This window comes from Natrix helvetica (genome assembly GCF_964273705.1).
Source record: "Natrix helvetica genome assembly, chromosome: 2".
NCBI classification, from domain to species: Eukaryota; Metazoa; Chordata; class Lepidosauria; order Squamata; family Natricidae; genus Natrix; species Natrix helvetica.
The window spans coordinates 106,078,779-106,094,740 of record NC_138552.1 but is presented as its reverse complement, the minus strand read 5'-3'; the positions used below and the strand labels follow the sequence as shown (position 1 = coordinate 106,094,740).

Here is a 15,962-nt window from a genome sequence, read left to right as displayed (position 1 = left end):
CATGGAAATATGAGAGGAAGAGGCAGCAGGCTGGAAAAAACAGACATAGTTAAGGCAGGAATGGGTTGCTTCAGGGAACTTAAAGCTGAATAAAGGGAGGGGGATTTTAGTGAAATCAGGGAGATGAGGGTTAATTCACACTTTTGGAGAATAAAGCCAAGCTCAGATAAGATGGAATAGTGAAAAAGATAGCCTTAGTGCCAGAAGAAAAGGCAGAATATGAATCTAACAAGGAGTTACATGCTGGTTTCTTATACTTCTTTCTCCACATGAACCTGGGTTGTAACATCACAATGTGCCATGTTTAATGCTTAAATATGTTTATTTTGCTTAAACAAACTGCTGAACAGCCATGACAGCTGTACATTGTCCGCCTCACACACCCCAGTTGCTCTAGGCATTATAGAGAAGAGCTGATCCTTTTAGGCACCATGGATTACAGACAATGGTGGGATTCAATTTTTTTTACTACCGGTTCTGTGGGCACGGCTTGGTGGGCATGGTGTGACGTGGCGGGCATGGCAGGGGAAGGCTACTGTAAAATCTCCAGTCCCACCCAACTCCAGGGGAAGGTTACTGCAAAATTCCCATTTCCTCCCGATCAGCTGGGACTCGGGAGGCAGATAATAGATGGGGGCGGGGCCAGTCAGAGGTGGTATTTACTGGTTCTCTGAACTACTCAAAATCTCCGCTACTGGTTCTCCAGAACTGGTCAGAACCTGCTGAATACCACCTCTGATTACAAAGCATCAAAATATAGACATTTGGATTGACTGGACCATTCAGGGAAAGGGGATCTCCCAAATCCAAATTTCCATCATTTGCTTTGATTTATTTCACTTATACACTGTAACTATGTAAATTGACAAAATAAGCATCATTATATCTTGAAATTTTCAATTTAATGGAAAGAGTCAAGGGAGAGTCAAAATATGACAAAAATGTTCACTGTATATCAAGCCCACTAAATCAAGGACTTACTTTATTTTAATAACAAATGTGTTTTACCCAGGAGGCAGCTTCAGTATGTTTTACTCATATAAAAATTTCTCCCCGTATTGTTTTCTATATTTGAAAAAGTCTAGTTTTCCCCCCAGTAAAATAATCCATTCCTTTTTTTTCCTTCTTAGAGAAAGTTAAATGATTTCCTGCTTTCCTAACTTTCTTCACAGCTTTTCAAATCCTTCTCTAACTGTACACTTGAAATTAATTTACTATGCTGGCAAGACTGGAAGGAACATTAAATAGATAATATTTTTCTTCCCATCCCAATATCAGCTTTAAAAAAAACAATCTTCAGAAATAATACTTACCTTACACCAGTATTTCTCACTAGTGCTGGCGGGGGAATTCTGGGAGTTGAAGTTCACACATGTTAAAGTTGACATGGTTAAGAAATATTGCCTTACACCCTTCCCAGCTCTTTCCCAGTCAGGCTATCCGGATTACAAAAGGCTTATGCAGTTTTACAGCAGACAATGAACCCTTGGTTGGAGGGGGAAATAAGAAACCACTATATTTTCTTTTCTTTTTGTGAAGTGGGCTTGGCTGACCAACCACATATATTATCCTCAATTGCTTTCCAAGCCTTTCTTCAAAGGGCTATCTTGGCAAGCCTAACAAAACCTTGTATGCAGAAGGGTAGGAAAAGTTGAAAGGAGAAGGAAGGAAATAAGCAGCTTATTTTGCCATTATTCTACTGCGGGCAAAGGGCTAAGCGAAATATTTGTATCTTGCAAATTGAGTAATTGAGACTTTAGCCTATGAGCTCAAGCCTTCAGCAGCTTGCTCTGCTGTCCAACCGCAGTTACGGCAAGAAGAAACATAAATCTGGTCAGTACAAGAAGGGTGAAAACAATAACAACACACACACACAGGAAGCCTTTATTAGACTTTCTTTCAAATAAGAGCCACTTACATCATATGATATAAGTCATATAGCTGGATGGAGTCACCGAAGCAGTCGGCATGAGCTTAAATGGGCTCCAGAGGATGGTAGAGGACAGGAAGGCTTGGAGGAACATTGAACATGGGGTCGCGATGGGTCGGACATGACTTTGCAACTAACAACAACATATCATCTGATTTCACATATTGTATGGGGCCATAATGCAGTGTCCTTGAGTTTGTTGGTGTGCTATGTGAACCAAGCCATTGTTTATGACCCAGTATGTTGCGTGAACCAACCAACTGTAGCTTAATCGACAAATTGGGACAGAAAACTATATCCATCTAAAATTTGTTGTTTCCATTGCTGATCCTTACTGTGGTGTTTTGTTTTGGGATGTCTTTTTCACAGCCTTGACTTCTGGTGATTTCAAGGACAAGTCAAAATACTTTTTAAATACTGGAATAGCTAAGTGTCAAACTCCACATAGCTAGACAAGATCAAGGAAGCAAGGCTTACATATATTTCAGGAACTTCAATGTTAGTCTGGGGTAATTACAGAATCTTGTAAACTGCACTAAGAATTTTCTATTTATAAAGAGCCAATTAGGATGGAGGAGTCGGGGGGGAAGAGCCCAACTGCAGGATCAAGTGTTGGGTCCTTAGGGAGAGAGGGAGGGAAGGAGGGGAGAGAGAGGGAGGGAGGGAGAGAGAAAGAGCGAGAGAAGGATAGTTAGATAGAAAGATAGAGAAGGCCTGGATGTGGTGTTTGGCAGCAGGGATCTCTAGGAGTTGGGTGGGAGCTTGGCAGTAACTGGATCTTGGCATGTAGGCTTTGTTCAAAAAAATAAATAAAAGAGGATGAAAAAAACATACCACCACAATAGCCTTCAAGAGGAGCGGTGGGGGGAAGACAGAGGCAGGCTGTGACATTGGGGAGGAAAAGAATGAGAGAGACAATAGAAGCTGGGATTGGAGCTTCTTGCAACTTTCCAGAGGGCTGGGGGCAGGAGCTTGGGGGGCAGGGAGTGAACAGTATCAGGTTGGGGGGATGTGCAGTTCACAGTCCCTTGACCACACACATCATTGGTATTAATATGTGAGAAAAAGAAACAAGCACTTTAAAAAACAGCTTTCGTTGGAATGGAATGGAAAAGTTGCAAGGGGCTTTGTAGATCTTCTAGTCCAACCCGCTGCTCAGGTAAGAAGCCCTGGCCTATACCATTTCAACAAGTGGCTGTTTTGTCTTATCTTAAAAACCTCCAGTGATGAAATACCTACAACTTCTGGAGGCAAGCTATTCCACTGGATAATTGTTCCAGCTGCCAGGAATTTCTCCTCTGTTCTAGGTTGCTTTCCTCCTTGATTATTTTCCATCCATTCTTTCTTGTCCTGTCCTCAGGTCCTTTGGAGAATATTACTTTATTTGATTATTTTCTCTCATCTGCAAAGGGCGTACAGTCTTATCTCCCCATCCTCAAAGTTCCCATTTCGTCTGTATATCTTGATGTCAAGATATGCAAACTCAGGTTCCTAGGGAAGCCTTTGAGTTACATGGAATGGTGGAGGCTGTTTGAAGACTCCTTGAAAGGAAAATCCTTTGTAGCATCTTTTTTTTTTTGGCCTGGGGCATTTACATTGCTCTGGCTTTGATTTGCCTCTCTTTTACGTTTAACAGCCTGTTTCCTGAATAAACAAATGCTGCATCTAAACAGTTACAATAGCACTTCAGGAGAACTTAAGACACCAGATTTCCTCCTAATTATCCACATCTACAAAGGATTTTTCAGTCAGTCTCCATCATTCCATGTAACTCAAACCACTACCCCAGCCCTGACGTGTGAAGCCAATAAAATACTGTACGTTGCATTCATTGAAGACAGCAAGCACTCGTTGTCTTACTGCTGGTAAGAAGACTTCTGCCTGCGAGATGGATTTAACCGTAGCAAGCAAGAGAGGAAGAGCCAAAGTTTGTTTCAGATGGGTACCTCTATCTACTTGATAAGATGAGTGTAGCTGATTCTTGCCTTACTTTTTGGCGCTGTGAGCAGCGTGATAGATGCAAGGCCAGAATTCATACAAGACTTGGAGAAGTAATAAAAAGAATCAATGAGCATTCGCACCCCGGATCAGCGGAGCGTGTGGAAGTGGCACGTTTCCTGAGCAGCATGAAACGGCGGGCAGAGGAGACAGTGGAAGGCACATCCGAAGTTATCAATATGTGTCTGGCCCAGCAGTCTACCCTGCAATACCGGCAACGCCAGCATTGCAAAAAATCATCTGCAGAAAAAGGAACGAAATACAGAAATGCACCCTCAGACCCAGTAAGCCTTGATGACCTCATTTTAACTGAGGAATACAAGACATATTGGCCAACTCCTGGCTTACAAGAGCCTTTCTTACTAGGAGATTTTGGGGAGGGGTCAAGGAGGATCCTAATATTTGGCAGAAGGACTTGGCTGAACATCTTGCAGTCATCCAACACCTGGTATGCCACAGCTCCAAAACTCTTTGCACAGGTGTATGTCATCCTAGCCAAGAAATATGAGGGAGTGCATCCTATCTTGTATGCACTTCTACCAAACAAACAACGTGCTACAGACAAAAGGCTGTTTGAGTTTGTTAAAAACTGATGCCTGACACTCAGCCCCGTTCCATTCACTGTGATTTTGAATTGGCTGTTATGAATGCCATCAGGGAACGCTACCCAGAAGTAGCTTTGGAAGGGTGTTTTTTTTCATCTAGCACAAAATATGAGGAAGCATTTGGTTAGAGATGGAACCGCACATGAGTACAATACAGATGCTGAGTTCACTATGAGAGCAAAAATGGTTGTGGCCTTGGCTTTCGTATCTGTCCCAGACTTGGATGAATGCATTGCTGCTCTGGAAAGTTATCTTCCGGGACGGCTGCTCCCCCTCCTGCACCCCCCACCATAGCCCCACAGCTCTGTAATCAGTGAATGCACGCTGCCCAATTGCCTGGCAGCTAACTGCCCTGTGCAGCCAAAAGCCCGGGACAAAGGGTATTTTGGTGAATGGGCCAGGCTGAAAGGCATGGGGAGGAGGCCCATTGGCCAGGGTGAATGGCTAGGGGAGGCCAGCCGAGAAGGAAAGCTAGAGTTAAATAGGTGGAGGCAGGAGCCTGGAGGAGACAAGGCATGACCAAGGGTAGGAGCCTATTTTGTGTGGTTTGATGAAAGAAGAGTTTAAGAATTAAAATATGGTAGCTGTCCCCCACTTCTAAGTCACTAAAATCAGCCCAGTGAACTTAAAAGGCCATTTTCACACAAATACATTAAAGTTTAAAAAAAAAAACTTTCTCTGGCAAAGAGGAGAAGATAATTCTGTGCTATTGTAGGAGAGAGGCAATCAGTGCCATGTCCTAGACCTAAATAGTAGCCTTTCTTACAAACTTACAGAATGATTTCTCCATTCTCCTACGAAGTCGAATTCAGTCCCCGAAAAGGAAAAGCTACAAATTGAGCATCCTTCATATTTCAGGACAGTTATACCTGTTTTCAGCTAAATATAACCAAAGTAAAATAAGTTTACTATACTCCCTTTCCCCTTCTGATTCTTTCCTGCACAAATTCTCCCAAGATTCTATAAAATCTAACTTTTTAAATTTAAAAATTCCAAATTTTAAAAAAATTGTCCTAATGCCAAGAACTCAAGGCCTTTTAGAAAAACGGTAATTGCAACAACAACAACAAAGCTAACTCATACATTCAGTCTTGCATCTTACCAGCAATGTCGCAGAGTTCAGCATCAGAAGCATTTGCCAGGGCTTCCTCCAATTCTGGTTCCAGAGTTACACTTTCCAAAACTGGATCAATAGCTTTCTGCTTGGGGACCCAAATTTTTCCTATAAATACATGAAGCAGTAACCACTTCAGTTCCATTCTAGCAGGTTGGCAGTTAGATACATTTTAGTCTAATGGTTAAAGCACCAAGCTAGAAACTGGGAGACTGTGAGTTCTAGTCCTGCCTCATGAATTCCTGCCTTTCATGCCTCATGAAAGCCAGTCTGGTGACTTTGGGCAGGTGAGTCTCAGCCCAATCTCAACTCCCAGGGTTGTTGTTATGGGAATAATAGAAAGAAGAAGGTGTGTTGAATATGTTCACCACTTTGAATTGTTTGTAAATAGATATAAATAAATAAACAAAACAATACATTTTACTCTCCTACTTAAGGTGGTTCTTTCATAGTTCCTAACTTTTCAAGACTCTAAAAGGAAGGGAGAGAGGCATTGGCACTGAAACTCTATTGTATGAAAAGGGGAAGTTAAACTCTCCCCTTAAAAGATTAAAATCATCCTCTCTATCTACCAATAACTCATAGGAAAATAAAATAGAAAAGAATTCTTTATTGGCCAAGTGTGATTGTGCAGACACTTGGCATTTGTCTCTGGTGCATAAGCTCTGAATATACATACAAGCAACAAGTGAGCATCATAATCTTAAACTACAAACATCATAAATCATAGATACAACACTCAGTGACAGTCATAGGATACTAAATAAAGGCCTTACTGTGTACGTCAGGGGTGTCCAAACTTGGAAACTTTAAGACTTGTGGACTTCAACTCCCAGAATTCCCCAGCCAGCATGGCTGGCTGGGGAATTCTGAGAGTTGAAGTCCACAAGTCTTAAAGTTCCCAAGTTTGGACACCCCTGGTGTACGTGTTATTTGTATCAGTGTTCAAGATTCACAGTGTGATTGCTAACCTCGCAATTAAAGTAACAAGAGGCTGGATTTTGTGTAATTCCACATCAGTTTATGTTAATGCAAACTCATTTTTTATAGCATCCTACTTCTAAGGCTGCCTAACTGTGACTGGTATTCATTTTAAAATAGCAATGGCTTGGAACATGCCTCCCAGGGCCTGCAACTTTCAGTGGTGTCCCAGGCCTTTCTCCAAATTCTCATTCACTGTGGAATGTGCTCATTCAGGCGTGGCCCTTTGAAAAGGAAACCAAATTCCTTCCTATATTTTCACACACACTTTTAAAAAGAAAGCTCTCTTTGTTTTACTTATGGTAAAGCTAAAAGGACGGGACGCGAACTTGGGCGCGTTCAGCGTAGCGTCTGAGGAGAACTCTAGTGCCGCCACTAGTTTGTTTACATCCTGGTGCAGTCGTAGGTCCTTGGGTGGGATCCTAGACTGCATTTGTTGCAACCAAACCAGAGAGGTTCTATTTATGAAAGAAGCTGCTGTGGCCGCACGCAATGCCCAGGCAGCCGCCTGGTGCATTTTACGAAGGACCAGTTCGGCCTTGCGGTCCTTGGCTTTAAGGCCTTCCGAAATCTCAGAAGGTATCAATGCCGGAGAGGCTAAGGCCGCTACACGCGGATCCACTGTGGGAAATTGTAGGAGTTCGTCCAATTCAGGGGTGGAAGCGTAGAGCTTCCTGTCCCCATTACTGGGAGAGGGAGCGCGGGGACAGGAGACAGCAGCCATATCACAGAAGGCAGTCCTTTCGGACCGGAGACTCCAGTTACAGCACTGCCCCATACGTCCCGCCCTATTCCAGACCATTCTTTCAGGCGCAGGACAGGAATCAAGACCGTCCAGGTAATAGGGACAGGGGCCGGCAGCAGGGCCAACAACAGCAGGGCCGGCGGCCATTTCGTGGGAACAATAACCGGTCCTTTCGAAGGTTCCGGTGACTCTCACAAGGGGGGTCCCACTTGCAACTTACAGCAATTTCAACACCAATTCAACCATTTTGTGCCCAAATAACAGTAACAAAGAGACGCTTGATGTCACGTCAATGATTCATGAATGAGACTCCGAAGGTGCTTTAAGTTACTGGTATGGAAATGGCCAAAATTTATTTTCAGTAGTGCTTGACTGTTGATGAATACATGTCCATGTAGTTCTTCTTAGCAACAATGTAAGAAGGATTTGCAATTGCTTTTTCTGGATATTTTTTTCACTTTCTGCTCTAGTCTTGGGATTCCCTGCAGTATTAGCCAACCTAGCCATGTCTAACTATGATGCCCAGAGAGGGCCAGTCAGGTGCTATAGGAAACACACCAAAAAGTTAGCTTAATAAGTTGCAAAATTAGTGAGAAGTTGGTGTTGGTGGTTGGATCTTTCATTTAAAAAAAAAAAATCTCAGAACAAAAGAAATGTGCGTATGGAATGGTGAAAATGCCATCTTTACTCTAAAGGGAAGATAAAAGATTAAGAAGGGGCAAAATTAGAATATTTTTGTATTTCTTTTGCCAACTTCTTTCTTGGAAAAGAGGACAAATTCTGGTTTAGGGTTTTTTTTCCTGGAATAGAAACCAAGAAAGTAAGACATAAGATAGAACAAACATAAGGAAAGGGTTCCTTCTTTTTATAAGACGGTACAATCAAATGGGGGTGGGGGATGGGGGGGGGAGAAGAGTGCTGCTCCAGGCGTGGAATGTGACACTGGAGCTATTTTGGTTGCTGCTTCCTATGATATGGCACGAAACAAAGGGCAAGGACCAGGCAGTCCAAGACTAAATTTAGGCTCACACTGAAGCAACTGCTCCTTTTCTCATGAGGGTAGAGGAACAGAAGGCCAAAGTTATAGAAGAAGGGCTTGCTTTTAGGGGTCTTAGCCATGCAATCACTACTCTATTCCTTGGAAGTAGATTTTATTTTAAAGTAAAAGGCAATGTGAACATAAAATACAATTTCAACTGCTATGGGAGTAGGCTTTTGCGGGGGCTCTATGACAACTAGCCACAACTAACACATAGGGGACAACTTGCCATGGCCAACTTGCTGCGGCCAACTCACCAGAGGACAATTCACCATGGCCAACTTGCCGCAGGACAAAACTTATATAGTAGTGAAGAAATGATGGAAAGAATCATTAAAGAAAAGATGCAAAAGGAGGGACAAAATGAAATGGGAAGAGCAAAAATTAAAATAGTTCTTAATTATTTTAAATAATTGCATAAAAATGTTGAATTGTTCCCGTGGCAAGTTGACCGTGGCGAATTGGCAGCAGTGAGTTGGCTACAGCAAGTTGGGCAGGGCGAGTTGTCCCATTCTGGTTTTAGGATGTACTTAAAAATAACTTTTAAGTTTATCAGCATGAGAAGCACAGTACAAACCGCACTCCAGATCAGGGGTCTCCAACCTTGGCAACTTTAAGCCTGGCAGACTTCAACCCCCCCCCCCCCGAATTTCCCAGCTAGGAATTCTGGGAGTTGAAGTCCGCCAGGCTTAAAGTTGAAGAGCCCTGCTCTAGATGGTACACGGCACCTGCAGAATTGTGATAGTTAAATCTCCTACCTCTTTTCTCTCCTGTGAAGGGAACCAGATCGTCTCGGTCTTTAATGTCATTTGCCTGCTTCTCCAAATGTGCCATAAGAACACCCCTATTAAAAGGGCCTGTGGGGGTTTTCTTGGTCTGATCTTTCTGTCTCATTCCCGCAGGTAATATTGCATTCTATATTTTGGAGAAAGGAGAAAAAAGATACAAGCTGCATGATCATCACCCATCACAATTCATCTTTTTTTAATGAAATCCCATTGAACCCCTACATGCTAGCAGTGTCTAGCTATTGAGTTGGAGTAGCACTCACAAAATCATAAAATAGGTGAAGGAAAGTGTTTTTGTTCAATCGACTACCAAGTTAACAACGTTTAAGATACTTATAGAGAGAACAATAACAAAAATTAAGGAAAACAAACCAAAAGCAAATAGCATAAAAGACAAGAGAAGAAACCAATAGAATAATCCTCTATGTGTCAGGCCTGCAGCGGTTCCTTTAAGAATCTTTGGCCTGCCACACTCTCTCTTCTAGCTTCATCTTTAGTATGCATATTCATTAAGGGGGGGAGGGAATAGCAATGGGTAGAATGTGTTGTTTTCAAAATAAAAAAAACTCCTTTCTAGAAGCTCAAGGTTATTCTTTGTCTCCGCACCTTGGCACCTGACCGGAACCAGCAGGGTGGAGATGACTCAGCGTGGAAGAAGAAGATTGAACCATGTGATGGATTAGTGGGTGTAGGGACAAGATCATGAACTTTCAACTGGGTGGGAATCCTAGGTAACTTCCAGAATTGGGATGCCACAGATGTACCAACATGTCTGACTTATTAAATTGGAACTTTAAGGAAAGATTTGCCTTGGATTTAATTCTACATGATAATTGGAACGCTGATACTATGGGCTCAACTAACCTGCCATCTTCCATCCCTGGGAAACCAGCCAAGGCTTGAGGGCTTCCCAAAACTCCAGCAGAGTCAGGGCCAAATTACTCTGAAGTATATGGTGGTCCAAAGGGTAAGGGTATAATAGACAAGGCATATTTCCTGGATCCTGCCAAGAGAACATTCTCTAAGCAATGGGACCAGGACCGTGCCCCTTCTGTCAAACCTGATGGGCCAGCTGGAGTCCATTGCAAAGAGAAAGCCCCACAGATAAACCAGTACAGAGAGACAGGAAGGTGGCCTTGAAGCAAATATTCAGAAGTGGTTCAAAAAAAAAATTTTTTGTCCGAGGACAAAAACATCCCTTAAGTCCTGAGAACAAAGATACCATTAAGAAGAAACTTTTAGGTAAAGACAACCAGGTCCATACCAAATAACTGATATATTGCTGAAGCTTATGCACAGGAAGATGACCAGACTAATAATTTGTACATGGGTAAAACTAAGTAAGGATCAAAGCCATTCAAGGGTGGTTGGAGTTTGTCCTCTTATGACTACATAACAAACTTAAAACTGATGTCTCACTTGACTCCTCCTTCTGGCTCTGCCAGTGTGTGTGTGTACGTTTGTGTGTCTCCTACACAAACTCAAGATGATGACAGTTAGGGAAAGGGGAGAAAAAGCAGTCAGACTTGCAAGATTCCGTTATTATAGCCTACCCCAATAAAGAATAATTCTATAGTTCCTGTGGAATTGATTTTCTAGTCTGATCTTATGTGGGAATGACCTCGGGCGACTGAACAAAAACTTGCAGCCTAAATAGCAGTTTGACAAATGAAAGTTTGAGTCCAAAGGAGGAGAGTGGTGAAAGCATCTCTGAAGGAACCTAGTTACCCTTACCTAGTTATCAGGCGAGTAAAAGTGAAGAATGGAATAAGTACTCTCAGTCTTGTAAGATTTTGTTAATGTAACCTTATAATAAAGATTTCTGGGGGTACTTCTGTCTGAACTACCCTACAAAGCTAACAGCTGTACCTCGTGAGGCTGACACCCATGCCCATACCATGAAGGGCTTTATAGCAAACCACCAGTACCTTGAATTTATTGATTTATATAGATACTCATCTCATTTTTACATGATTCTAGGTCAGTGATGGCTAACCTTTTACGTCACCGCGCACTGACCTCCGTGCCGGAAATTGCACGCAAAACCATCCCGCCTGGATTGCCTGGCCTCACTGGCCTTTGCATGCGCAGCAGCACCAAAACCCAGAACAGAAGTGAACGCTGGTCCTACAGGTTTTGGCGCTCCTGTGCGTGCGAAAGCCAGCTGACTGGCATGTGTGTGTGCACAGGAAAACGGAAGAGGAGCCAGAGAGGCCGCGCATCCCGCACGGAATGGCTCTGCATGCCGTTTCTGGTACGCCTGCCATAGGTTCACCATCACGGTTCTAGGTAGTTTACAATTCTAGAGCTATTTTGGTATAGTGGTTAAGACATCAGGGTATAACTGGGAAACTGGAAATTTTGGATCAATTGCAGCTTCCGGATATTCTTCCAAAAGAATCCCATTTATTAATTTAGACAATGTATGTGGTGCCTTGAAGCCACATGAAGAACATATTAATCTGCTCAAGAGATGACTAAGCATAAGTGATCATGGATAGCATCTGTTCATCTAAGAAGGGGCATAATTGGCACACAGCACAAAGTTGTGAATAAGCCTTCCTGGCCTCCCTTGCTGCCTAATTCTCAAAATAGCAGCTGTGAATTTAGGAAGACTCCTCACTGTTTGTGTTTGGGGAAGAATTAAAGATTGGAAACCATCAGTCCAGGAGACCTTAAAATCTTCAGTCTTGTTAGGGTTGAGCATAAGCCTATTGTTCTCCAGAGTCTCCAGACACTAAAACAGAACTTCCACAAAATCACTTGGTTGGTCTGGATATATAATACTGAATATATTGATGACACCCCAACTTGTGTCATTGAATGACCTCAACAGTGGTTTCATCTAGAATGTTAGAGTGGAAGATTGGTGGGCCCTGGGGATACCCACAAAAATAAGGCATGGGCTGAACAGTGACTGCAACTTAGAAAGAAGCTGGAAGAAAATCAGTACAAAATTGTACCCCTAATTCCTAACCTTTGGAACCAGTCCAGAAGGATATCGTAATCAGTGATACTGAAAGCCAGGAACAGATGGCTTTCAATATCACTAAAATAAGAATAAGTGCATTACCACCATCCTGCTCCCTTCAATGGTCATCCCCAAGTGCACTCAACGCTCTTTTGGTTCCATACATGGGCCTGAAACCTGACGAAAAGGGGAATAGATAGTCTGCTTTCTCCAGCACTCTCTGAAGCTGCAGCATTGGGTCTACTGATGACAACTTCAGGAAGAAACAGACCACCATTCTTTAAACTCTCTCACTGCCCAGGCCCAAGCACATATCCTTTGAGAAGCCTTGGCTAACCAGGATCTAACACGGAGATGGCCAAGCTCACAGCACTGACCAATAGGGTCCCAATTCAGCCAAGATAATAAAGCAAAAGTAAACTTCAGTAAACTTCCATGGACCTGCATCAAGGTTGGTCCAGCTTGGAATGGATCTGAATGACTTTATCCATTAGCTGCCTAGCATATTCCTTACAGTGTGAGTCTCCAGCCAAACTTCCCCAGAAGGAATAGGACCACTTGAAACGGATGGCTATCTGCAAATGCAATAAGGGCAAAAAAGGAATGATGCTTTGACATACTTCCTGCCACGTGGTAGTCCTTAATATTGGCGCATGCTGAATTAGATTCACCTCTCTTTATTCTCCAAAAATGTTCTGCTGTGGCATAAACATAGCTGGCATGTGGCTGCTGTGGAGTGTGGGAAGGCATGCAGGTGGCTGCTGTAGTATTAGTGCAAAGGGATAATGCAGCTTGGTGCGACTATAGAGTGAGGGTGAAGTGGAATGCTCCAGGTGGCTGCCTGAACTACAGAAAATGAGATTCCCCAGGATCTCATATTCCATAGTAGAAAAAGGAGACAAGGAGTCAGAGTGGGAGCAACTTACAGGAGTAACTTTCAACCTTCCCTGTCAGTTTTGCTTATGCCAGCAAGGAGGGTCACAAATTGCAATCAGGACCACAGGATGCTGCAACCATCATAAGTGTGAGCTGGTTTCTAAGTACCTGGATGATAATCACTTGACCATGTGGGTGCTGGGGTAGCTGGAACCTCTGATCCTAAGCATCACTCTCTTCAGTGCATGGTTACTGAATGAGTGGTTGTTAACCAAGGACTATCTGTAGTATACACATCATTACTACCTGTATTTTCTTTGCTTTATTCTTTGCTCCCACTATCTGCAGCAGAAAACTGGAAGTTATATTTAATGATTATTAAAAGTCACTACAAAACCCCCAATGCTGCTTTAAAAAAACTATTCTTTAAAACACTTACATCTGGATCAAGTTCCAGTAGCTCATCTTCTAGCATCTTAATTTCATCTTCTGTCAGTGCTCCAAGGATCTGATCTTCATCTAGATCTCGGTATTTCTCTAAACCTTGTCTATATGACATTTTGGAGAATTAGCTTTTTTTTGATCTTTTCTGGCTTTTAAGTCTCTTCTTCTTCCCAAAATACAGGACCTGGATGATTAAAAAATATTAAAACTTATGTTGCATGGTGGTAGAATTATCATAAGAAGAAATCAGGTTGATCATAACCACTAGATGGCAGCACAGAGATACAGAAAACCATAACCCAATACAAAAAAAGAACCAATGAGCAATCAGCATTCCAAAAATTACTGATCAGGATTGGTCACAATGAACCAATCAGAGACTCAAGCTCACTGCACCAATTGGACACCTGCTTGGCTAAAGATCAATTAAAAGTCAGGTCACTCGACAGAAGTCCAGTCATTCCCTGTATTCCTTGCTCAGTTGCCTGTGGTTTGTTTTAGCACAAACAAACCCCTGGGTCGTGGCCCACTATCAGGCCATGAGCCATTCGGAACCAGGCCGCGGAAGCAGTGGGCAAGCTTGTGCGTAGCTCCACCTGTGTGAGCAGCAGGCAAACGAAGGTCCACTTGTGTGAATGGCTGGTACGCATGCACGGAACTTGTGCAAATGGAGCTGCGCTTACATGCCCACCGCTCACATAGAATCATCCCCTCCCTCCCCCACTGGTCCACAAAGTCGAAAAGGTTGGGAACCGTTGCTTTAGCAGACCGTCTTACATCTGAAGATGCCAACCAGGTGAAACATCAGGAAATATATTGTCTTGACTGTGGTCACTAAATCCTGAAGATCGGCATTATACAGCTCGGCACTGCCCAACTGATACAGGCCATGAAAGCCTAAACCAGATGCAGAAAAAAAATTAATCCTTTGCTGCAATCTGTTTTCTGTATAGGTAGTCCTCACTTACCAACAGTAATTGGGATAGGGACCTCAGTCACTAAATTATCATAAGATGTGATATCATGTGACTGTAACTGACTTACATTGCAGTTCTGGCAATCCCAGTTGCTGTTGTTAAGGGATCCCATACAATCAGCATCCTGCAGTCACGTGATTGACATTTGTGACCTCCTGTTGGCTTCCCCATCAAAAGTCACAATTGGCAGTTTCCATGATTATGGGGATGCTGTGACAGCTGCAACTATGAAAGCCCACCATAAACACCTCACCTACACTACCATTGTAACTTTTGTCTCTGAATGAGTAAGTGTATGTTGAATGAGGACTACCTGTTTCCAGGGGAAATATGATATCCTTAAGGATAGTTCAAGAAGTCCATTTGGTATAATTGCAAAGGAATCAGAATAAAAACCAGAAGATTGTGAGTTCTAGCCTTGACACAAATCCAGCTGGATGACTTTAGGCTAGTCACACTCTCTCAAACCTAGGAAGCAGGCAATGGCAAACCACTTCTGAAACTGTGCCCAAAAAAACAGCAGGGTCTTTTCCATGGAGTCCCCAGGTATCAAAAAATGTCTTGAAGTCACCCAAAAGACAAAACATTTAGCTGTGGAATGCAGTTCTTCAAATACATCAATGAATTAAAATATGTGATTTCCTACCTAGAACATATCCAATCTTTTAGGCTTGACAATTGGCAATTGCAAACGTAATATCTTATTAAATATAAATGTTAGTCCAATTTTAGGAATTCGGCGGTAAGTCTTGTGTATTTTTTACCTGATACTATATTGTACAGGAAGTTCTGCAACACATTTTGGCAATTATGATTAAAGATGGGCTTAAAGGGTTTGCCCAACCCAAAACAAGACAAGTAAGAGACTGAAGAGCTCAAGAGGGAAGAAGGACAAAAAGACAAAACCAGCAAGCTCCTACAGATACCGTGCTTATACAAACAAAACTGAAGAACAAAACTGTCTGTCCCATCTAATCAAATATTCCAAGTAGAGCATGTGAGAACCGTAATTAGGAAGGCAGATTATAAATCTTAAATTGTCTAATGTTTATTAATATTCAAGTGGGAACTGGTTGATGTGCCCTTCTTTACTGGCAGTATTCAGGTGGAGGAAAGCTAACCATCAATTGGGGATGCTATAGTTGCAAAAGTCCTGCACTGGAAAAGGAACTTATTTGTTTGTTTATATTTCATATTTCTTTATCTGCCCCTCTCTAAGGCTCCTCTCTAAGGCCCCTCTTTATCTGCCCCTCTCTCAGAATTGGATATACAGGTAGTCCTCAACTTATGACCACAATTGAGCCCAGAATTTATATTGCTAAGTGAGAAATTTGTTAAGTGCATTTTGCCCCATTGTAAAACTTTTCTTGTCATATTTATAAAGGGACTCACTGCAGTAACACAGTTGTTACTGGCTTCCCCATTGACTTTGCTTGTCAGAAGTTTGCAAAAGATGATCACATGACTTTGGGATACAGCAACCAACATAAATAT

General features: G+C 42.5%; 1 protein-coding gene across 2 annotated transcripts in view; it reads right to left on the bottom strand.

The window, feature by feature from the left end:
* Positions 1-15,962, bottom strand: part of TMOD1 (tropomodulin 1) — a 34,748-nt gene that overhangs the window by 15,406 nt on the left and 3,380 nt on the right. For both annotated transcript variants that reach the window (XM_081941690.1, XM_081941689.1), the window contains exons 2-4: positions 13,487-13,675; positions 9,171-9,327; positions 5,636-5,755 (exon numbers count right to left, since the gene is read on the bottom strand). In XM_081941690.1, coding sequence (XP_081797816.1) covers positions 5,636-5,755; positions 9,171-9,327; positions 13,487-13,606 — 397 coding nt within the window. In that variant the 5' untranslated portion in view covers positions 13,607-13,675. The remainder of the gene's footprint in view (positions 1-5,635; positions 5,756-9,170; positions 9,328-13,486; positions 13,676-15,962) is intronic.